Genomic DNA, 23404 nt, shown 5'->3' with positions numbered 1-23404 from the left:
CCCACCTAAACCTTGCTGGACAAAACTCAAATGACAAAACTAACCTTATCTTTGAGTTCAAAATATGTAACGAAAAGTTAGGCTAAGTATGTAACTGGAAATGTCTCCTACATTTGTATTCTTTCGCTACTTTTTTGCTGTGTAAGTGCCACTCTTTTCAAAGTATCCGTGCTCCGAATCTTCAAGAAATCAGTCTAAAAATCGATCAACAAAAATGTCAACAATTATGTTGTTTTTTTTGTCAAACCGAAATGCATTACCACGTCAAAGAGTTGGTAGGCCTTTCTTAATCTCAATTCAGACTATTGCCCTCGTGACCGATGAAACTGTAACAGATATTACCCTCGGCTCTTTCGAATCCTTTGCAGGTCGCAAGAAATCTTCGCATAGCTAGTGAGCAGTTCTTCTGATCTTCATACTCAGGCACTCATGTTGTTCTTGTTTCTCCTCTTCTTGTGGGTTGCTCTGTTTACGCCAAAAACATTGTTTAGCAGCTTAAAATAGAGAAAGTAGCATTGTGAGAATCATCCTGCGTTATGTGCTCTGTTCTTGGTGATAAGAATTAGGGTTTGTGTACTCTCTTCTTATCAGTTGGACTTTAAGCATCGATAGATTATCGAAGCTTAGTCCAAGAGGAGATTGCTTCTCTTTCTCATTGTTAAGAACGGTAAGTAAATTCCACAACAATTGGTTTAGCCACAACTTGTGACACAATTGCAATCTTGTTCAAATGATTCAAACACATCAAACTGCGAAAATTCGTAAATGCAGGTACCTGAACGTTTGTGTTGGGTACAAAATTCGAAGATCTAATAGGGTAAAAGTAAAACATGCAAAAGCTGACTTCTTTATATATTAGATAAATAGCAAAACATAAGTTAATATTTGACACTTAAGTAATCTTGATCAAAAGGAGATGATACAAGAAACAAATAATGTGTAGCAAAATGAAACTACTTAATAATCAATCTCTTTCTTTCCTTTTGCCCCGTTGGTTGATTTGTAGTTTCACTAAACTTGGAACATAAGATGAGAACAGAAGTGGGTTATTTTGTCCAGAACAGCAGTCCGGAGTTTCTCCAAATTTCACAGATTTGAAATATCCACTTTCTCCAATGATGTAAGTTGTTCGGTAGAAAGAAGTCTGGGTCCATCTAGAACCGAGTGAATCGAAAACCACAATGACTTTTTTCTCCTCGTCAATGAAGAAGCTCTCAGCATAAAACCTGTCTGGAAAAGTAGTGAGATCCACTTTCAAGAAATTGCTCCAAGATACCACATTCGGCTCAATCTTAGTTGTAATATATATCTCCATTATTGCATTGTACCGTTGAAATAAGACAGCGAGGTGCTCATCTCTTACACAAGATAAAGTCGCGTGTTCTGAAAGCCAAACGTAAGAGTGCAACGGCAGAGGAAGGCGCGGTCCAAATCTCTCGGCAGTAAAATCAAAACATAGTAAAAAAACTTCAACATTTGGAGCTGATGACAAACCTTTTACTTTTTCTCGAGCAAAAAAGTAAGTATTTCCCTTCAAAGATACACCGCTTTTTATGTCACAGTGGGGATAGACATCAAGAACCCTCCATGCATTAGAGTTAAAATTGTAGATTTCAAAAAAGACAGGAAGATCTGAGTACTCAAAAACATCCAAGAACCTCAAGATTTTGTGGTTACGGTTCTTGTTGTTGTTATCGTATCCTAAAGCAAACATGTCCAATATTTTGTATCTGTGGAATTTGTTTATGGGTTTAATCAACCTAGTTTCCCCCAAATAAGGGTTCCACACCACCCGCCACCTGTTGTCTCTGATGACGCATAACAATAAGCCGTCCCAATGAAATACTTGAACTATTCGAGTTGTTTAAGTATACTAACTCTCTTTATAGGTGAATACACAAAGTCGCCGTTATTGCGGAGTCTTTGGAGATCAAGTTTCCATTGAATAAACCCTAGAGTCCATCACCATGAACCCTAGAGACTGCTTCCTTGTTTTGCCAAAAATATGATTTTTTGATAAATCGTTCCACGTTTTACAAGTAGACCGCACTGAGCTTAGTGATGTTAATGGAACCCTAGAGAGTATCTCCTCTACCAAAGCTAACGGAAGATCAGACATTGTCGTCGTCATTCTTCCAATTAAGTTACAAAGAACTTTCTACGCTCTAAGAATTGGTTGTTTAATCTCTGGCTTATTATATAGAAAAATTTGTTGGTTCTATATGTATCTTTGGTAGGATGAGGTGATTTATATTCGTGCAAACAAATTTACTTATGCTCTTGTAACCTTATCCTGGTACGATTAGGTTTTCAAGGTTCCTTATTTTAGGTTAAATAAGGGTTTTGAAAATATCACTACAAAAAAAGTCCACATTGATAGCATACCGTAATAGCACGGTTTACCAAACTGCTGTTGAAGATGTTATGTAATTATGGTTGTTATATGATAGCATTTCATAAACGCTAAGATAGAATTTCAATGAGCGGGAACCCAAAATCCCTAATTCCGCCAAACACTTGGTCAAAATTCCCTAAACACTTAGTCAAAATTCTTTAATCACTTAAGCACAAAACACGCGTTTTCTCTTCCCTCTTTCTCGAAAACCCTAAGACAGAACTCTCTCAAACCTAACTCTCTTTGAAGACGATCTGACTCTTCCAATCGCCGATTAAGCCCTCTGTCGCCGCCGTTGAAAGTCGCCGTGAAACTGAACCTGACGCCGGCACTATTTCCGCCTTAGATCTGTCGGATTTGAGCTCAAATCGAAGGCATGTCCTTTATTCAGTTGATTTTTTCTTCTTTTTCGTATTTCTTCTAGGTTTCTTTCTTTCAAATCTAGCTCAAGTCTGATGTTCTAGGTACACCAAATCTAGCTAAAGTCTAATCGATTCTTGTTTTGCATGCCTCTGTTATTTGCGATTTCAGAACGATTTCATAACATTATTGTTTTTGTGGTTTGATTTAGGCGTATTTGAACAAAATTTCTTTAAAAACTTGGATATGTGCTATGTAATTCGGATCTTCTTTTCGTTATTGTCAGATAGAAATTGAGTATAAAATTGCTATGAAATTGTGTTTTGATATTGTCATATATATTCTCTTGATTGTTAATTCAATACCTTAATAATCTGTTTTTGCTATGTTGGATTCCGCCTTACTTGTGTTTACCCTAAACAAAACCAAACATCATAACTGGCATGTTCACTTGTGTTTCTTCAGACATCATAACTTGTGTTTCTTTTGACATCATAACTTGTATCTGATTTTTTAGTACTTTGAAAAAGAAACAAGAACTGAGCAGTGAATTGCGGGGACCAGTAACAGGATTAAATTGCATGTTCACTAAACTCATACTATTTTTCTGTGTTTGGTCCCATCTTCTTACTCTAGTATTTGTCCTTTTTCCAGTTTTGTTTCTTACTGAGATTGTGTTTATCTCTTTCGTTTGATTGGCAAATTTATCAGGTATAAAGTTCAGATTTTTTTTTTGTATTCTACCTTGTTTGTTGTCTGAATCTTGTTTTTATTGTTAGATCGATTAAGTTATTTTTTTTAGTCAAACTTTTAGTGATTCACTTTCTTGCATAACCTTATACTCACTCTATAATTTTGTTTTGCAAGTTTTGCTGAGTGAAATAATGGGACTTTGAAGCTTATCATTTGCTCTTATCATCACAAGACAGGTTAGTACCATCTTCTCTTACATGAGTTTGATTGTTTACCATGTTTTTTTGATTATAATACATTACTGTGAATGTCTTGTTGTGTATGCTACTATATATGAGGACAGGTTAGTACCGTATTTCTTGTTTCTAGCATATGAGTTTGATTGATTACAGTGTTTCTTGTTTTCAGTTTTATTTGTTTTAAATATGCTACTAAAGTTGAGTTACTGCACTTATCTTGTCTGATATTAAATTATTGAGATTTAAAACACTTAATCTAGTACATTACTGTTGATGTCTTGTTGGTTATGTTACTATATATGAGGACAGGTTAGTACCATGTTTCTAGTTTCTTTTATATGGTTTTTGATTGATAACCATGCTTTTTGTTTTAAGTTTAATTTGTCTTAAATATGCTACTATAGCTGAGTTAGTGTACTTATATAATCTGATATTGAACTATTGAGATTGCTTTGATTGAATATTATATATGTATGAGTTATTTGTTTACTGGTCTGAATATATTTTGAGTTAATTGCTTATGGTATTAAAGGTTTATATTACGGTATCAACATATAATGTTGGACAAGGATTGGGTGCATCTTGGCAGGTAAGGACTTTAATTATATAGGTTAGGTTTCAGTAGGGGTTTCAGAGACTTTACTTCTTCTTTTTTTCCCCTTTTATTCTGCAATGAAGAGCTGATCCTGCTTATGAGAGAGGGGCTACAAAGTTTGTACGGGCTGTGGCTGCAGCTTTGGGAGACGTTGATATGATTATATGTCCTTGCATTGATTGTCGTAATATAGATCGTCACCTAGGTAGTGTAGTTGTTGATCATCTTGTAACAAGGGGAATGGATGAAGCTTATAAGATGCGGTGTGACTGGTATCATCATGGAGAATTGAATGCAGTGGCTGAAAGTGAAAGCAAACTAAGTCACTGGAATGACGAGGTATTTGAGTTATATCAAGCTGCTGAGTATTTGGATGAAGAGTTTGCAGAAAAGCTTGACTTGGCTGAGATTGCAGAGGGTGATGACAAGAAAGAAGATGAGTTTCTTGCAAAGCTTGTAGATGCTGAAACTTCTTTATATCCAAGTTGTGTGAACCATAGCAAGCTGTCAGCTATTGTGTCTTTGTTTAGACTTAAGACACAAAATGGATGGTCTGACAAGAGCTTCAATGATATTCTAGAGACATTGCCGGAGATGTTACCAGAGGGGTGTGTGCTACACACATCATTGTATGAGGTGAAGAAGTTTTTGAAATCTTTTGATATGGGTTATCAAAAGATTCATGCTTGCGTTAATGACTGCTGCCTATTCAGAAAAAAGTACAAAAAGCTTGAGAATTGTCCTAAATGCAATGCTTCAAGATGAAAGACTAACTTGCACACTGGTGAAGTAAAGAAAGGTGTCCCACAGAAAGTATTACGGTACTTTCCGATAATTCCACGCCTTAAGAGAATGTTTAGGTCTGAGGAAATGGCTAAAGATTTAAGGTGGCATTTTAGCAACAAAAGCAGCGATGGAAAACTCCGTCACCCTGTAGATTCAGTAACATGGGATCAGATGAATGCCAAATACCCTTCATTTGCAGCCGAGGAAAGGAACTTGAGGCTTGGACTTTCCACAGATGGATTTAATCCATTCAACATGAAGAATACCAGGTATAGTTGCTGGCCCGTTTTGCTAGTAAACTACAATTTGCCTCCAGACTTATGCATGAAGAAGGAGAACATCATGTTGACATTGTTGATTCCTGGTCCACAACAGCCCGGTAATAGTATTGACGTCTACTTGGAACCACTTATAGAGGATCTATGCCATCTGTGGGATAATGGGGAGTTGACTTATGATGCTTTTAGTAAGTCAACATTTACTCTTAAGGCAATGCTGCTTTGGACAATTAGTGATTTTCCCGCGTACGGGAATCTTGCTGGCTGCAAAGTAAAGGGTAAAATGGGTTGTCCTTTATGTGGAAAAAATACAGATAGCATGTGGTTGAAATTCAGCAGAAAACATGTCTTTATGTGCCATAGAAAGGGTCTGCCCCCAACACATAGTTTTAGAGGGAAGAAGTCATGGTTTGATGGAAAAGCTGAACATGGGAGGAAGAGGAGAATATTAAGTGGCCAGGAGATTTATCAAAACCTGAAAAACTTTAAAAATAGCTTTGGGAACTTGAAACAACATGCAAGTAAGAGAAAACGTGTTGAATGTACTGGATCAAGTTCTGATAGTGATGATCTATCTAGTGAGTCAGAGGAGGATGAAGAGGAAGAGGTAACAGTAGATGAGGAGGAGTTATCAAGATGGAAGAAAAGGTCAATCTTTTTCAAGCTATCTTATTGGCAGGTGTGTCCTTTTTTCATGTTATTCTAGTATAGTCTTGGATTTAAACAAGTAAACTTTGTGTAACAGTTTTGTTGTTTTTTGCATTCTGGTTATAGGAACTCCCGGTTAGACATAACTTTGATGTCATGCATGTGGAGAGAAATGTGGCTGCGAGTATTGTATCGACATTGTTGCATTGTGGGAAATCCAAAGATGGTCTAAATGCTCGCAAAGATCTGGAGGAGCTTGGTATTAGAAAGGATTTGCACCCTAAAATCAAAGGAAAAAGAACATATCTTCCCGCAGCACTTTGGTCTCTGTCCAAGACAGAGAAGAAGATTTTCTGTAAGCGGCTATTTGACTTCAAAGGCCCAGATGGGTACTGTTCAAACATATCAAGAGGCGTCTCATTAGATGACTGTAAGGTCACAGGTCTGAAATCACACGATTATCACGTGTTAATGCAACAGCTTCTTCCGATTGCACTTAGAGGGTTGTTACCTAAAGGTCCTAGGGTAGCAATTGTGCGCTTATGCACATTTTTCAATCACTTGTGTCAGCGAGTAATTGATATGGAGCAGCTTTTGGTAATGGAAGCTGAGATTGTTGAAACCCTTTGCTTGTTTGAAAGATTCTTCCCGCCAAGTTTCTTTGATATCATGGTGCACTTGACAGTACATTTAGGCAGAGAAGCTCGGTTAGGTGGACCAGTTCATTTCAGATGGATGTACCCGTTTGAAAGGTATATGAAAGTTCTGAAGGATTTTGTGAGGAACACTGCAAGACCTGAAGGGTGTATTGCTGAGTGTTATCTAGCTGAAGAATGCATCCAGTTTTGTAGTGAATTTTTGAAGAAGACAACCAATGTTAAGAAAAGTGTAGATAGAAACACTGAGTATGAAAACAACACTATACTTGAGGGGCGTCCAATCTCTGCAGGCATCTCACTTAATCTTACTGAAATGGAGAAAAAAATAGCCCACATGGCTGTCATCCAGAATATGGCTGTCGTGGAGCCTTATGTAGAGTAAGTTCCACATTTTGCTAGTTCATTCATTAATTATATTTAGGATAAATGTCTGATTATTTCTTTTTCACTTTTTCTTTTAACAGTGAGCACCTACAGCATCTACAAGATTCCAATGGAAGATGCAGACGTGATGCATCACTGTTATGGAGTATGCACACTCAGAATTTTGCCTCTTGGCTTAAAGAACAGGCTAGTTATCTCTTACATAAACACCTAATGTAATTCAGTTTATGTATATAGGTGCTTGACCTTTTCTATTTACTTTTGTTAGATACATCTTGATTCAAACAGACATGGAGAAACACTGAAATGGTTGGCATATGGTCCACGTAGCTGCGCTAGGTCATATACTGGTTACATAGTGAATGGGCAACGATTTCACACAAGATCAGTTGATAAGAAAACTCAGAATAGTGGTATTTACTATGAGGCCACTGCAGTCTGTAGGTCTAGTGCGAAGGACACCTCACAAGTGGTTGATTTGGTATCATATTATGGTTGCATAACTGACATTATCTTGTTAGACTATAATGTGTTTTATGTTCCTTTGTTCCGCTGCAACTGGGCAGTAAAGGGCAATGGAGTGAAGGAAGAGGATGGTTTTACACTTGTAAATCTGAATCATAGTCAAGTCTCCTTTTTAAGGGATCCATACATACTAGCCTCTCAAGCAAAGCAAGTGTTTTACCTAAGGGAAGATGACTCATCAACTTGGTATGTTGCAATGAGAGGTCCTTCGAGAAGATTCAGTCAGAAAGAGTTTCAAGATGCAGTTGCAGACATTAGGCCATTGCCAACAAGTGTTGACATTGATGTTGACTTGGATGAGGCTGAAAATGAGAGATCTGATTGTGAAGGGATATATGTGTGAAATGTCTGATTTTTTACCTTAGCTCAAGTCTGATGTCTGCTTTTTTTTTTTAATTGTTTTTCCATTGTGTGTTTGATAGTTATTATGTTTGTTTTGCTTTGATGTCTGCTTTTAGTTCTTTTTAATCTACTAACTCTTTCTTCTTTCATTTTTATTAGGTGATTTAAAATGGCTGGACGCAAGAAAAAGCGAGGAAGAAACACTAAAAAAAAGGATGAGGAGGTAGAGTATGTGGGTACAATGGAACCACAACAAGAAGAACCAGCTGAAGTTCAAGCTGAAGATCCAGATCATTTGGAACCACAACATGAAGAACCAGCTGAGGTTCAAGTAGAAGTCCAAATGGGTGATAAAGAACCTGATGTGGAAGAGCCTGAAGGAGAGATATAATTTTCTGAGGGTCATGAGGTTGCTATTGAACCTAAGAGTAAGAGACAGCGAGGACCAACTAGGATGAAAGACATAGCCAAGGATCCAAATACCAGAGTTAGAGTAGAGTACAATATCATGGGAGAGCCTATTGGTAAAAGGTCAGTTAAGCTGTCATCATATGTTGGTGCATTGGTCCGAGAACATGTTCCTATCACAATTGATCGTTGGACAAAAATAGGTGAAGAAATCAAGACACTTCTCTGGAAATCTGTCCAGGTATCATTTCTCTAATTTTTCTTGTATTGCATTACGTTTTATCAGATATTGTAATTAAATTTACTGTTTTTTCTATTGAGTGCAGGCTAGGTTTGAACTAGATGAAGAGTACCAAAAGGTTGCAGTGCTTAAGCAGATGGGATGTTTGTGGAGGTCCTGGAAATCAAAGCAAATTACAAACATCAGAGAAGCTAAGACTAACCAGCAGAGGATGAATCTGCGACTTAAAAATGTTTCTCCAACCGATTGGCGTAAATTTGTGAAGCTCAAAACTAGCCAAGAATTTAAGGTATGCATCTGGAATCAGGATAATTAAGTTTATGTACTATATAGTATATTACAAGTTAACATTCATCTGTTAGGTTGTAAGCGATAGCTACAAGGAAAGAAGGCGCAAACAAATTCCTCACACTTGTAGTCGCAAGGGAATGGTTAGACTAGCAGAAGATATGGTAATCACATGACAGTTATGTTGTTTATATTGCTCAGCTTCTTTTTAAAACACTTATTAATATGTAATGATTTTTGTTTGGTTTAGAAAACTGGTAGTGCAGACCCATCTGAAGTGACAAGGCTAAAGGTTTGGGTTAAATCACGAACCAAGAAGATGGTACACCAGTGAACACTAATGCTGCTGAAAAGATTGTGAGTTTAAAATTTTGCTTCTAATGATGTGCATATTGGCATTTGGTTCTTAATCTGCTATTGAATCTGTATCTTATGAGTTGCAGAAAAAGGCAAATGAGATTGTTAACAGTGATGATCCATCGACTGCAACAAATGAAGCACAACAAGATTCACTTAGCCAACTGTTAGGGCCTGACAATCCTGGTAGAATGAGGGCAATGGGTAGAAATATGGATAAGACCAAGTTAGCTTGTTTCCAAGTGAAGCACAAGTGTATGGCTCAAATGCAAGAGAATCAGATTCAGCTCCAGCAGAAGGTCACTGAGTTAGAAGATGTAATTCTGAAAATGAAGAATCAGGTTAGAAACTTATCTATTTATACATTGTGAAGCTTATCTATTTATACATAAAGAAGCTCAAATAGTTCATAGTATTTGACTTTGTTTTTTATGTAACAGAGACAATCACCTGAGGTTGGTGAAAACTCAGCTGCAAGAGTAAGTGACTTATATCAAATGTTTTTGATTTCTTTGTTACTTTATAATCTAATATATTTTTCTTCTAATTACTTTTACAGAGTGTGAATAAAAGATCACAACCAAAGTGTGTCTTGATTGATTGGGCTGGTTCTGAGGAAAAAGTTGCTGAGGGGCTTATTATGTCTTCTGATCCTGATGAATTAGTTAATGAAAGTCGCTTAGGCCTTACGGATGTTAAAGTCTTGATTGTCACTGCTATTGTACCAGAAGCATTCCTTTGGAGACCTGCGATTAACATGTGCACCATTGAGAAAGTTGTTGGACATATGGTGGCCTGGCCATCTAGTTTGTGTGTTAATCTAGAAGAGGAGCTCCAACCAGAAGACATTGCAACCCTGGTAAACTTTATCACTCATTCTCATACTCATACATAGAAAGTATATGTTAACACTGGTTGAATGTGTTTGACAGGGATCAAGACCTAATTCTGTGAACAAGTGCAAGCTACTGGATTTGTCTTCATATGATGTTGTTGTTGCAGAAGGACGTTGGCAGACACAAGATGCCAATGCATTAGTTAATGGGCTTCCTCTCGGACCAGCAGCAGTGAAAATATTTGTGGATGCAGTGATTCAACCTGAGACATATATATGGAGGCCAACGATTGATGTCATGTACCTTGAGGACTGTTTACAGTCTTCTGTAGCTTGGCCTGCCAACAAAGTTGTCTTTGAAAACCATGCAGATGCAACATGTCAGAAGTCTCCACTTCATCAGGCTTCTGCATCAACTCATCAAACAACAACAGAAAAGGCAGCAGCATCAGGAGGAAAAGCACCATCATCAGGTCCACTAAATGCAGCAGCTGGTTATAAGTCTTCTGTTGAGATATCAAAATCCGTAGCCACAACAAAAGGAACGAAATCCGTAGCCACAGTTTCAAAATCTATTGTTGAGAAGTCTCCAGCAACATGTTCAAAGCCTCCTGTAAAGAAAAGTCAGTTAGCTTCACACTCCCCTCTACGAAGATCTCCGGTAAATTTAGCAGATGTTGTTACTTACTGATTCTGGTTATTATTATACATGAATTAAACCTGTTTATATTGTAATATGGCAGCGTAAAACTGGAGCTGAAGTTATCAAGGCTAATCAGAAGTGCAAGTTAATGGATATTAGTGGAAAGAGGCGGGTGGTTGGTGAAGGACGTGTGCATTCAATCGACCCAGACCAAAAGGTACACCATGTTCGCTTGGGGGCAAATGCAGCTAGAGTTTGGGTAGATGTAGTGAAGATAGATGATGCAGCAGTTTGGAGGCCATCAGATGAAATCGAGTATATGAGAGATTCACTTGGTTCATCTATTGCATGGCCAATGGATAAGTTGGTCATCTATTGAGTAGATGAAGAAACTGGGGTAAGTTTTGTAATTACTGTGATGCTTGTGTTTTGCTTTTATATCTGCTACTGATATGAGACTTTGTTGATTGTTGCAGGGAATGAAGAAACTTTGGTCCAGATTAGGTAGTTTTAATTAGTTTAAGACTAGACTAATCAGCTTCTGTTATGTACTTTGGAATCAGACTTGTTATGTCTTTTGGATTTAGACTTTTGTTATGTTGAATGATTCTGTATAACTTTCTAACTTTTGAATTGGAATCAGACTTATGTTACAATTTATATTCAGACTTATGTTTTCATGTTTATATTATGCAAAACAGGTATAGAATCAAAATATATAGCTCTCTGAAAATATATATAATAGCAAAATTAAAAGCCATAATTAAATTAAGTATAGCAATTCTTCACTGTCATTGTAGAAAATCAGATATTATAGCACAAAACATGAAGCTATGAAAACAAATTAAACAGCAAGAACAAATTGCTAACGTAGAAGAACCTATTATAGCACAAAATTTGAATTGTCGTTACTTTTTAACAAAAATTTCAGCTGCTATATCAAAATAAATAACAGCAGTTAAATAAAGCTATTGTATCTAAAACTATCATAGTATATCAAAATAACGCTATCGTAGGGGAAACACCTACCATAGCTGCCGATGTCACAGCATTTATGATTTCGCTATCAATAACGTAAGATAGCATATGGTTTGCGCTATCAATGAACGTTTTTCTTGTAGTGTATTGGCACGAGTTGTCACAATTATTAGGTGTACAAAGTAACGTGTTTAGTTAAATATTTTTGTGATCTTAACAAAAAAAAATGTTAAATATTTTGTGATTAACAGAATAACATAATTAACGCGTTTAGTTAAATATATAGTTAAATATCACCAAATACGTAAGTACGTAACCACGTTAAGAACCAATTGGTTCAACCTTGGATCATATCAATTATTTACATTAAATTTATCATATTTTTAAGCTAAGAAAAAATATAGAGTATCTAAATAAAAAAGTCCTCCAATGGTTAAGAATCTATTGGTTCTTAAGAAAACAAAAATTCAAATTTTGTATTTAGATGTCTTTCACTACAAGAAACCATATATACAAGCATTTATGCATTCATAGAAAGAAATAGAAGATGTACAAGCATTCATTCATTGTAGCTTTGCTATGAAAACTTAATTAGACATTCCTCTCTTATAAAAGGCAGCTTATATCAAAAGCTGAGGTAGACTTACCACAAGCCTTTCCTGCAGTATCATGAAGATCTGTTTCTTAGAATAGGCACGGAAAGTGACAACCAAATGTTTGCCTGCAATAATTGGAACAATACGTTAAAAGGAGTATACTCAACTTCTTTTATGCGTCAAAGCTTGGGGACATATGGTGAAGTAAGAAGAATATTCCACTGGTACACAATGATAAAAATGCTTACAGTTAAGAGACTTCAATTTTGCTAAAATCAATCCCAATTCCAAGAACCCTTATTTTGCTTGATTCATCAAATGTCACCAGCTCATGAATTCTCATTACCATAACTATCAAAAAGAAAGACTGACAGAAACAAAAAAACTGACAGAAATTCATCATATTCTCATTACCATTACCATACCACAAAGTTACCATTCATTTTAAAAACTGACATTTCAAGCATTACATTGAAACAAATAACAGAAACAAATAACAGACAAACTTATGAAACATGAAACAAAAGAAAGCAATAACTTATGACAGAAAGTCATTAATTAGTTTGTTCTTGAGAGCCTCTTCAATCTCAGTAAGTGGCTCTGTTTTGGATAGGAGACTGTCCAGCATCTTATTCTGGACTAACTTCGCATTCATTTCATTATCCTGCTTCTTGATCTCCCACATAGACTGAAAAACAGTGAGAGCCTTCCCTTCCTCTTCCACACTCCTTGGCTTGCTAACAGTCTTTTTTGCTTTCGCCTTTGCAGCCTTAACACCAATAGGACGAGGCATTGCTTCCTCTACTCCATGGGACAGTGGCTGAGAACTTCCGCAATGAGCAAACTTCTGAGTCTTTCTTCTTTTTGGTTGTCCAGTGGCTTTAGTAGAAGGGGCTGAACACCATTTCTGATCATGGCGAAGCTCTCTCCAAGCATGCTCAAGAGAGAACTTTGCATCATAGTCGTTGGTGAAGATTTGGTGAGCCAGTTTCATCACATCATTATCATTCTGGCCACTTGATTGTTGTTTTAATGCAGCCTCATAGCTCCCTACAAATTTGCATACACCATCATTGATCTTAGCCCACCTCTGCTTTATGTGATCTGTCTCCCTCCTTTCCACACCTTTGAGATTTGGACTTGCAGCATAATAGTCAGCAATACGTGACCAAAAGGCATTACCCTTTTGTTCATTGCCTATCACTGCATCCTTACTTGTGTTGAGCCAAGCACTGATGAGCACCATGTCTTCTGTGGGAGACCATTTCCTTCTCCCTCTTTTCACCTTAGGTGTGTGTGCAGCTTGGCTTGGAGAGCAGTACATTGGGTACTAAAGACAAGATCATACTCAGAAGGATTGGGATCCTGAGAGTGAACCTCTTGTTGACTAGTTAAGAGGTTCACAAAGCCTGAAGTTTGACTATATGGATATGGATCCATAGCCTAGTTCTCTGGTTAGTGTTGAAAGAAGCAGGATAGAACAAAAGGAAGTATTTTTGGTATGTGTTAAGTTAGAGATGAAGAGGTTCATATATAACAAGAGAAAGGCGTGGTGTGTTAGTTGTGTGTGAAGTGTTAAGTGACTATATGCATTGATAACAAAAGAACTAAAGACATTGATAACAAAGATACTAAAGGCATTGATAACAAAGATTTGTTGTTGAGTAGGCAGGGCATAATTAAAACAGAGTAGGGGTGTGTGTTTAAATGTGACAAGATTAAAGAGAAGTGTTTCTGGTTGGGTTTTTATTAAAAGAGAAGAACTACCAAGGCGAGAGTAAACACAAAGACAATAAGTGTGACAAAACTAGCAATTAGAAATCAATTAGACAATAAGTCTTAGGTGATTAAGTGTGACACAACAAGTAATCAATACCAACTACCAAGGAGAGAGTAAACACAAAGACAACAATAAGTATGATGTAGACACTCAAAACCAAAACTTGTTAATCAATTTCATTAAAGAAAAAAGCTAACCTGATTGGAAGCACAGCTGAACCAAGCATCATGCGCAGAGCCACCAAGCATCATGCGCAGAGCCACCAAGCATCATAACCAGAGCCACCATGCATCAAATTTAATAGAAACAAACGGATCAAATTCAATTTTGAAACAGAATGAAAGCGCAAAATTCAAAGTTAATGGAAACAAACGGATCAATTATAAGGTTCAAAACGACACTATTTGCGATTTTAAATGGAAACAAACGGATCATTTCAAAATTCCCAATCTTTTCAAATCATATGAACCCTAATTTATTTTGAAAACTTTCTGAGTCATGCTCGAACCCTAATTTGGTTTAAACACGACATGTTAACATCAGAGAACACTAATTTTGCTACCCTTAATTCCCAATTGTGAAACGCCTAATTTCTGACACAACCCTAAACCCTAATTTACGATCTACAAGTGAAATCAGAAAGAAATCATAGCTTTACTTACCATTTTCTCCAGCAGATGATGATAAAGACGGATTAAAAACGCAATCTCCATTCAATTCGACGGATGAAGCCGAGCGGCTGAGATTTTCCTGGTGGAAACTTCGAGAATTAGAGAGAGAGAGAGAGGGAGACAACATCAGAGAGTGAAGAAGGCAGATCAAAAACGAGATTCCTGAGAGAAAGAGATGAAATCGACGGATCAAAACCGTCGGAGTGATGAAATCGTCGGCGTTTCGCGAAAATAGAGAGAGAGAAGAAATCACGAAAACAGAACAAAAACACGGGCCACATTTTTTTTTCCCCTTTTGTTCGTTTTTGAACCATTCAGCATGCAACACGTATCAACATCTTAACATAAGAAAAACATCTTATTTTAGATATACATCTTAGCTTTGGTTTGTGGGTTTGATTAATTTTAATCACATTTAATCCTAAGATTTTGTTAAGATACTCAATATTATTACCATTGGAGATGCTCTTACATATGATGTGGATCCAATCAAATCAGTACAAGTATAAATTGTAGGTTTTTGAAGCAAACAATTTATTTAACATGTATAAATTTTGCAATTTAATTACACCTTTCTATTGTTGATTTTCTCGAGAAGCTACTGGACATTGCAGTGAATTTCATACCAAAGAACCAATTGGTGAAGACAACATACATGAATATCCTCCTCGGTTTCATCGAGACACTAAGCAACGATTAAAACAGAGTTATATAAAAGTAAATAGCGATGATAGAGTAGAAAAGGAGATTCAAATGAAGTATTTTATATAACTGAATTTGTGTTACAACTCGATTCATGTATGTACATTACTTAATAAACGAATGATTAAAACAGAGATATAAAAGACTACTGTAAATCTCAATCAACACACTATTGCTTTCGCAACCGATGGAACTGTAACAGACATTACCCTAGACGGCTCTCTCGTATCATTTGCAGGTCGGGGTGCAGGCATACACTTAGCGTGAACTATACGACCGTTCTTGGTTAAGTAGACTGCATCTTTGTACATCCAATCATCAGCTTCATGGCTAAAGAACTCTTCAAACGGCTCTTCGCATAACGCGCAATTCTTCTGATTTTCATCCGCAGGCACTATCTGTTGTTGTTCTTTCTCCTCTTCCTTCTTCTTCTGCGTTTCTCCTCCGAAAGATGGTTTAGCCGCTTCTACAGTCCCTTCTCCAGTTGCTGCACTAAGCCACAAAGATGCGCTTACCAACCATCCCCGCGATTTCTGCGGTTGCTGGCCCAATCTCATAGTGGTTTTAGCCATCCTGTTCTTCCTTACATGCCAATCCATATGCTTGCTATGTTCCTCTTGACATTTAAACCTAACCCCGCACGACGAACATTGCCTCGGCATATCCGAATACAGAGACTTAATCACAGATTCATGTCGCACATTCAACGACGATGGATTATCAAAGCTTAATCCAACGGGCAATGAATCACTTTTACTTGCTTCTGAAGTTTCCTTCTCTTTCTCATTCCTAAGAACGCTAAGTAAATCAGACAATTCTTTGCTCAAAACAATTGGTTGATGATGAGACATCGTTTGTGACACAACTGAAACCATGTTCGAATGATTCATCGGATTTTGAACATAAGTGTTTGGTACAAAATTCGGAGTTAGGGTTCTTGAATTCGGAACCCATTCAGGCAACGAATCATCATCATCAAGCTTACGATAAGGTAATGGAAGAGGAACAATTTGGGGATTAGGGTTTCCATAACCAACAATAAAGGGTTTCTGATAATTGTTGATGTTAGAATCATTGTTACGTAATGGAAAACTTGAATTAGAAGCAATCACATCAACACCGTAATTGTTATATGATTGAGAAGAAACCCTAGACATGTTATTATTATTTCTACCATGATGATGATACAGAGGAATATGACCAGATCGGAAATTCGTTTGCGGTTGCGTTTGCGATCTGAAACGTTTTTGCGGCGGCACGTAACGGTTCCTTTCCTCTTGTAAATCTCCGATTCCGTAACCGCGATTGTTGTCGATTCGTCTCTTCAACGTTGTTCCAGCGTTTGCGTTACGGTGTGCGTTTCTTTGAGCAGAGAAGAATCCGTTTGATGCCATCTTCGCGATTCAACAAGTTTCCAGAGATCGATCGAAGAATGAGAAAAAAAAAACCCCTAAATTTGGATTTGGTGATTGCGTTGAGAAAGAGGAGAATTTTTAGAAATTGAAACGATTGAAAAATAAAACGAATCTGAAGAGACAAGCAGATAGATTTTCTATAAATAAACGTTTATGTCGGTTGAGAAAGTAAACCGCGTGAATCGCGCGTTGCCACGCGTTTTGAGCCAGGCTTCAAAGGCCCAATTTATTAATGGGCTTCTTTATTGGGCCTTTCTAATTGATGTTCTTTCTTATTGTTGATCGACGGCAAATTAGCGAAGAGAAGAAGAAGAAGGAAGCTATGGATTCTGAGAAGGCACTAGAGCTTGTGAAGCATGGAGCTACGCTTCTCTTTCTCGATGTTCCTCAACATACACTTGTTGGAATCGATACTCAGGTTTGTTTACTTCTTCCAAGTTTAAAACTTTTTATCGAATTTGATTGAGTTTTGAACTTTTCTCAGTTTCGAAGTTGTTCCTAAGCTAAATTGTTAAGTGAAACTGATTCTACTTGTTGAATTTATTATTGTGTTAGTAGAATCTCTAGAAGAAAGTGTATGTGAGATGTTGTGAGTTAAAATTTGAGATTTTTGAGCTTCTGAAGATTCTTTAGTGATATATGTATGATTGTGATTAATTGTTAAACATATAAATCTTGTAACTTTATGAAGCCATGGAGAATGAAACACTATGTCATTGGCGTATACTAAAAATGTTGTGAATTCTCGTTACAGATTTTCGCAGTTGGACCGTCTTTCAAAGGGATTAAGATGATACCTCCCGGAATTCACTTTGTATTCTATAGTTCATCGACCAGGTTGAAGTCTTTTTTTTTTTTTTTTTTTTTTTGTGCTGTTGTATATAGTGTATGGTTAACTCATTAAAAACCGTAACATGGTTATCGATATACTTTGGCTGATAATGCGGACTTTCGTTTTTTTTTTTCAGGGATGGTAAAGAGTTTTCACCTACCATTGGCTTCTTTGTTGATGTTGGTCTTTCTCAGGTTTGGAATCAGTCTATTCTTAACAACTTTGAATATTTTGTGTTTGTGGTTATCTATGTAGATTGCTATTACAGAGAAAAAAACATTTAGTAATGTTCTTGTCTCTATTTGATATCCTGTAAGTAGCATCATGGAACTGTATAAACCGTGATATATTCACTATCTTTTGTTGACAATACAAGGTTATTGTACGCAAGTGGAATCAGCAAGACGAGTGGTTAGCCAAAGTAACTGAAGAAGAGGTATGTCCTTTTAATAACCTAGTGCAGTAATTTTCTCAATGTTGCTTATACGTTGGTCAGTGATTTGCATCTTTGTCTCAGTGAAATTGATATTTTTTTTATATTCATCCTCCTCTTTTGATGCTAGGAAGAGAGATATTCTCAAGCAGTCAGGTCTTTGGAGTTTGACAAACATCTTGGCCCATACAATTTAAGTCAATATGGGGAATGGAAGCACTTATCTAACTATATTACGAAGGATGTTGTTGAAAAGTTTGGTATGTGAACCTTATATTTGGTGGATTTTTTAACCACATTGTTAATGTTTTCCCTCACTTGAGTCGTGAACACTGTAAAGCTTGGCTTGTTCAAAATTTTACGTTCAATTTTGCAGAGCCAGTTGGAGGAGAAATAACGGTCACCTATGAATCTGCTATTCTAAAAGGTGGACCTAAAACGGCAATGGAAAGAGCACTTGATGCACAGATGAAGAAAAGCAAGTTTGCGGCATCATCTACTGAGCAACCCAAAGGGAATAGGTTTTATTACACTACTATTCCTCGGATTATAAAGCACAAGGGAATGTCTGGGCAAGAGCTGACCTCTATGAATCTTGACAAGGTAACTCCTCTTAACAATTTTTCCTCTTTGCATTTTCCCAAAATCCTGTGAATTTTTAACTTATGTCATTTCCTCTTTTTCTTTGTATAGACTCAACTGCTAGAAAGCTTATTGTCGAAGGAGTACAAAGACTCGGAAGACTTGCTTCTTGGGGAGCTACAATTTTCCTTTGTAGCATTTTTGGTATGTGCTGCCTTACCGTAACATATACTTCTTAGAAGCTGATACATACATAATGCACATATATGTATGATCAGTGGTCACAAATAGGACTTCTTCAGATTTGTTCCATTCTCAGATCAAGTTATGTTATTGTGCAGATGGGGCAGTCTCTTGAATCGTTCATGCAGTGGAAGTCCTTAGTTACTCTTCTACTGGGCTGCATTGACGCGGTATGTGATTTTGAAGCTCATTATGTTATTGTAATGTTCTCTACCAAAATCCCTTCTTCCTTTTAATATAATTGACGTGATGAGACGCGAAAGTACACCTTAAGCTCTGATGCAACAATATATCTCTTTCTTTCCTATGCTTCATGGCTCTTTGGTTTTTGACATATATATTTCTTTGTGACCTTTGGCAGCCCTTTCATACAAGGAGTCAACTATTTACAAACGTGAGTTTAGTCAATTTTCATTTTAAGTGTAGTAATCTGAGAGAATGCATCAAGATGATATGTAAATCTATATAGTATCTCGTCTTTCTCTATCTTTGTGTGCCATCCTAAATAGTATTATTACCTTGATGCATTTGTTGCAGTTTATGAAAGTCATCTACCATCAACTAAAATATGGGCTACAGAAAGAGAGTAATGGTCCTGAGATGGGCATTCATGCGCTTCTTGATGATTCTTGGCTAGCTTCCGATAGCTTTCTGCATTTGCTTTGCAAGGTAAATCTCTTACTGACAACATGCTTTCTCTGAGCGAGTATAATTCGTTTTGGGAGATCTAAAAAATTTGAGCCAAACTTTCGTTGCTTTGATAACAGGACTTTTTTGCTTTAGTGGAAGAGACTTCTGTAGTTGATGGAGATTTATTGTCTTGGGTATGTACAAATTCCACATAAACAGTAATTTGCAACCCTTATTCTCATGTCTCATGACGTTTCTCTACAGCAAATTCGTTTAACATTGGTCTTTTGCAGATAAGGAAGTTCAAAGAGTTGCTTGAGAACAGATTGGGATGGGAATTTCAGAAGAAGAGCGCTACTGACGGGATTTACTTTGAGGAAGATGACGAGGTAAATATATCCACCTCCAGCTTTGTCTTAAGCTTTCTTTTGCATTCTGTTTATTTTTCGCTCATGGACTCCCATTAATTTGACATGATGTAGTATGCTCCTGTGGTTGAGATGTTGGATGAAAGTCATGGAGAATATATGTCCACTTAGACATCGATCGATGCAGGTATTCGTTGATTTTATCCGACATTTTTGGGAGTTTTACTGGCGCAAACGTTTGCTTATGATGCTGATACTGATATATTAATCGAGGTTATTCTCGCTTACATATAGATAACGTTGCCACTAGCATGGAAGAGTGATTTGTAGTTAATGCACTATGCACATGTCCTTTTTACACAGTTAATAAACATAAGTTTGGTGTTTCTGGTTGGTGCATAGAACACTTGTGAGCAGTTTTCTTGATCAAATTTTATGGATATAAGTTCCTTGTAAGTTGTAACAGACACCATCTGACCAAAATCTCTGAAGAAATTTAAAATTCTGCGTTTAGATGCCAACATACCGATTACATAAATTCACCAAAATTTGGATTACATACACTAAAATTCTTCTACCTCGAGAAAAAAATGAGGAAAAAATTGGATTATACCAAAGAATGTGAGGATATTAGTCATAACAAAATATATTTGAAACCAAATTTAGAAGTGGCTACATCAGATTTGACTATTTTGCTTGCTTTTAACTTCCTGACCAAAGCTTATCTCTGTTTCAGTCTCTGTCTTCATAGCTTCTTCAGCTTTTGACCTCTCAAGCCATTCCAAAATGCGGCTGCCTTGATCGCTTTCTTACCAGAAGGCCGGACTTCTAGTACCTGAATCGCAACACCAAATTTAGCTTTTTAGATGATAGATTAATGTCTGATTACCACATCATAACATCTGCCTTTTGTATCAATAGTTAGTGAGTCTGTAACTTAGTTGATTTAGAGAATAGTGTCACTGATTACCTCTAAAGCTGTATCTCCTTTGCAGGGAAACATTAGTGAACCTTTCTTGAAAGTTACATAATCTTGTTCACCATCCCAGATTTCCAAAGCTTGACATACTCGAGTGGTGATGATTTTAAGCTCGAGCACGTTTTCCTGACCGCTTTTGTCATCGAGGACTACAACTTTAGCGCGTGTTCCTGGCCATCCTGCAAATGCACGAACATAAAAAGCGGTATTAGTTTATATATATATATATGATTGTAGACTAATTGAACTGAATGAAGAGTTCTATACCTTGTTATGCAAAACAAAAGCTTCCTGGTCAAAAGAGAGCCAAGCCTCATCTGGAGCCAACTATGCATCAATTGAATAAACGTTATCTCATACAGGAAGCAATATAGCAGCATTGCCTTATATTTTTCTGTGCCCTATTGTGAATGATACAAGACACACAACAGATACCTTTGGAGCTAAGGTAGCTTTAGGATCATCTTGGGGAACTGGTTTTGATTTTGCGGACCCATCGAGTATCGAGGGAAGTTACGGATAAGAAGCTTAGAACCTGCAAAGTTTATCTTCGCTTAGGTCCTAATCATAGAACCCAGTTATGTTCAAATAATTGTTACTGAAAAACATGAATTAACCTACAGAAACTAGGAACGAGAGCAGTTCTGGTGCCTGCAAATGATTCAAACAGAGGTCATTAAGATCCCGAAAACATAATAAGATGGGATAAAGCGAATACCTTAATTAGATCATCCACTTGAAACCTCTTAGAGGCAATCACTGGCCCTGAATCTAACTTACGCACCACCGTAAATGCTAATGTTACTCCTGTTTCAGGGACACCATCCTAGTGCAGCCACCAAGTGTTATTTTGCACACTTGATTCAAGAGTCTTATCATGTAGTAAGTAAAAACATGAAGAGTGAAAAAAGAAAAAGTGCACCTGTAATGCTCTTTGAACTGGAGCAGCACCACGGTAAAGGGGCAACAAACTTGGGTGCATGTTCACTGTCCCTAAACCATTAAATAATGGCTTCAAACACGCAAGACTCATTTACAGTATAAAGAAACAACATTCGGTTACATCAACCATCTAGAATAAGCAGCAACTTATAGTAACCATGTACCGGAATCTTAAGGAACTTAGTAGGCAAAATATTCCCATAACCTGCTGTAATACAAAGCGCAGATTGCAACTCTCTTAAAGCCGTTAAGAATGCTTCCTGCATATAAGAAATGCAATGTCATCTTCACAAGAAAGAAGAAGGAAAGATCACTATATTTCCGAAAGCAAGAAGTTGATTAATGAGACAAGAAAACTTACATCTCCTGCCTTCTCAGGGAGAAACTGAGATGAGAAGGTAAACCTTTATCGAGAGCATATCGCGCTACGGGAGAAGGCAAAACTTTTTTTCCACTATCTCTACTTGATGGAGCATGTGTAACAATGGCTGCAACCTAGAACAAAGCCGAATTAGCCGGGTTAAAAATCGGTTTAAGTAACAAGAAAAGTTCCTAAAGATCATCATAATCAGATACAATTTTTCAAATCTGAGTTAACTTGTAAACCAAGTTTGAGATTAAACTTGGAAGGAAGAGTTTGGTGCAGCAGATGCATTGAAAAGAGCTTCAAGTACAATCACGTAAACCTAATTTCACGGAAAAGGAATTAGATTAGGCTAAAACGCTAAACCCATGAAGATGTTAAAAATATCTCTTAACCTGAGGAGAGCCTAAGAAGATGAGAGACTTCTTCTTCGGAGACGCAGCCATAGAAGAAACATCCCTGATAGCCATATGATATTATGGCCCATATCTATGTGTTTCCAAGTTTTTGAACTAAGCCCGAGAAGAAGAATAACCATCCTCTGATTTGTCTCGCAAGTAACGACTCCGACCGTAACCTAACTCTCTCACCACCGACTCAACCATCCTCCCAGCCACTCCGGTTTCAATACCAATCTCTCGGCCACAACATACCAAAGCAGCTATTCCCATCATCCACATGGCTGCAGCTACCCCAACACCAACCATTGCTGCCACAAGAACCGCTACCATCACCATAAAACTGGAGCAAATATCAGCAGCAATGGAGAAGCGATCAGAAACAGAGTCACCGTCGCCACAAAGCTGAAACTCATCAGACCAAAAAGCGGCCCGACCACTGCTACAGCTGTTACGGTTGCAGCCACAATCGAAGAACCAGTCCTCCTTTCTCCATCGGTTATGGCTATGTTTCTTCATCTTCCTCCATGATTCTCCATAGTAGTAGTGTGAAGTTAACAGAGAATTTTGTAGCATTGGCTATATTGAAAGGAAGATGGTGGGCTACTGACACGTGGATGCCGATAAGCCACCCGACATGTGTATAGTCTTCTATACCCAAAACGCCAAAAACTCTCTCTTTACATTATCCACAAGACTTACGGATTTGAACCGGACTGAAATAACCGAATCGTATCTAAACCAAAACCGAACAAAAATTTAGCATTGAACCACATTGGTATAAGAAAATTTTGACTCTAACTAGAATGATCCAG

The 23404-nt window shown here is 37.2% G+C and overlaps 6 protein-coding genes and 1 pseudogene across 10 annotated transcripts; 2 read left to right on the top strand and 5 right to left on the bottom strand.

Annotated features, from left to right (window-relative positions):
- Window positions 1-12: 12 nt before the first annotated feature.
- Window positions 13-3065, bottom strand: LOC9323036 (F-box protein At1g66490). Its single transcript, XM_021034198.1, is given in 3 exon segments — window positions 13-1863; window positions 1866-1938; window positions 1940-3065. Coding segments are annotated over 3 exon segments (1164 nt in total). The 5' UTR covers window positions 2132-3065; the 3' UTR covers window positions 13-964.
- A 5381-nt stretch (window positions 3066-8446) lies between these two features.
- LOC110230714 lies at window positions 8447-11303 on the top strand. The gene is made up of 10 exons (XM_021034291.1): window positions 8447-8553; window positions 8639-8842; window positions 8916-9005; window positions 9092-9198; window positions 9285-9539; window positions 9639-9677; window positions 9758-10057; window positions 10131-10694; window positions 10777-11073; window positions 11153-11303. The coding sequence occupies exons 5-9, from the start codon at window positions 9390-9392 to the stop codon at window positions 11053-11055; spliced, it is 1332 nt and encodes a 443-aa protein (XP_020889950.1). The 5' UTR covers window positions 8447-8553; window positions 8639-8842; window positions 8916-9005; window positions 9092-9198; window positions 9285-9389; the 3' UTR covers window positions 11056-11073; window positions 11153-11303.
- Window positions 11304-12098: 795 nt separating this feature from the next.
- On the bottom strand, window positions 12099-14988 carry LOC110230981 (glutathione S-transferase T3). 4 transcript variants are annotated; one of them, XR_002334080.1, is made up of 3 exons: window positions 14693-14988; window positions 14228-14243; window positions 12099-12375 (listed from the first exon to the last, which is right to left on the bottom strand). XR_002334080.1 is itself a non-coding variant. In XM_021035428.1 (3 exons), the coding sequence occupies exon 2, from the start codon at window positions 13572-13574 to the stop codon at window positions 12789-12791; it is 786 nt and encodes a 261-aa protein (XP_020891087.1). In that variant the 5' UTR covers window positions 13575-14243; window positions 14693-14984; the 3' UTR covers window positions 12106-12375; window positions 12499-12788. The 4 variants fall into 4 exon arrangements, 1 of the variants encoding a protein (XP_020891087.1); XR_002334079.1 differs by adding an exon at window positions 12499-12617 and having other exon boundaries at window positions 14228-14986; XM_021035428.1 differs by having other exon boundaries at window positions 12106-12375; window positions 12499-14243; window positions 14693-14984.
- Window positions 14989-15443: 455 nt separating this feature from the next.
- On the bottom strand, window positions 15444-16950 carry LOC9324520 (polyadenylation and cleavage factor homolog 1). Its single transcript, XM_021035894.1, has one exon. The coding sequence runs from the start codon at window positions 16795-16797 to the stop codon at window positions 15565-15567; it is 1233 nt and encodes a 410-aa protein (XP_020891553.1). The 5' UTR covers window positions 16798-16950; the 3' UTR covers window positions 15444-15564.
- Window positions 16951-17037: 87 nt separating this feature from the next.
- LOC9323035 (protein AAR2 homolog) lies at window positions 17038-20949 on the top strand. Of its 2 annotated transcripts, none has more exons than XM_021035892.1 (14): window positions 17038-17236; window positions 17573-17655; window positions 17787-17844; window positions 18027-18086; window positions 18214-18343; window positions 18460-18686; window positions 18777-18869; window positions 19007-19078; window positions 19270-19302; window positions 19446-19577; window positions 19676-19732; window positions 19832-19927; window positions 20021-20093; window positions 20643-20949. In XM_021035892.1, exons 1-13 carry the CDS (start codon window positions 17081-17083, stop codon window positions 20075-20077), a joined length of 1254 nt encoding a protein of 417 aa, XP_020891551.1. In that variant the 5' UTR covers window positions 17038-17080; the 3' UTR covers window positions 20078-20093; window positions 20643-20949. The 2 variants fall into 2 exon arrangements, with proteins under 2 accessions (XP_020891551.1, XP_020891552.1); XM_021035893.1 differs by lacking the exon at window positions 20643-20949 and adding an exon at window positions 20201-20408.
- LOC9323034 lies at window positions 20416-22682 on the bottom strand (annotated as a pseudogene).
- LOC9323033 lies at window positions 22444-23191 on the bottom strand. The gene has a single exon (XM_002886922.2). The coding sequence runs from the start codon at window positions 23163-23165 to the stop codon at window positions 22704-22706; it is 462 nt and encodes a 153-aa protein (XP_002886968.2). The 5' UTR covers window positions 23166-23191; the 3' UTR covers window positions 22444-22703.
- Between the last annotated feature and the right edge of the window lie 213 nt (window positions 23192-23404).

Source organism: Arabidopsis lyrata (assembly GCF_000004255.2).
Source record: "Arabidopsis lyrata subsp. lyrata unplaced genomic scaffold ARALYscaffold_2, whole genome shotgun sequence".
In the NCBI taxonomy this organism is placed as follows: Eukaryota; Viridiplantae; Streptophyta; class Magnoliopsida; order Brassicales; family Brassicaceae; genus Arabidopsis; species Arabidopsis lyrata.
This window is presented reverse-complemented; position numbering and strand designations above follow the sequence as displayed.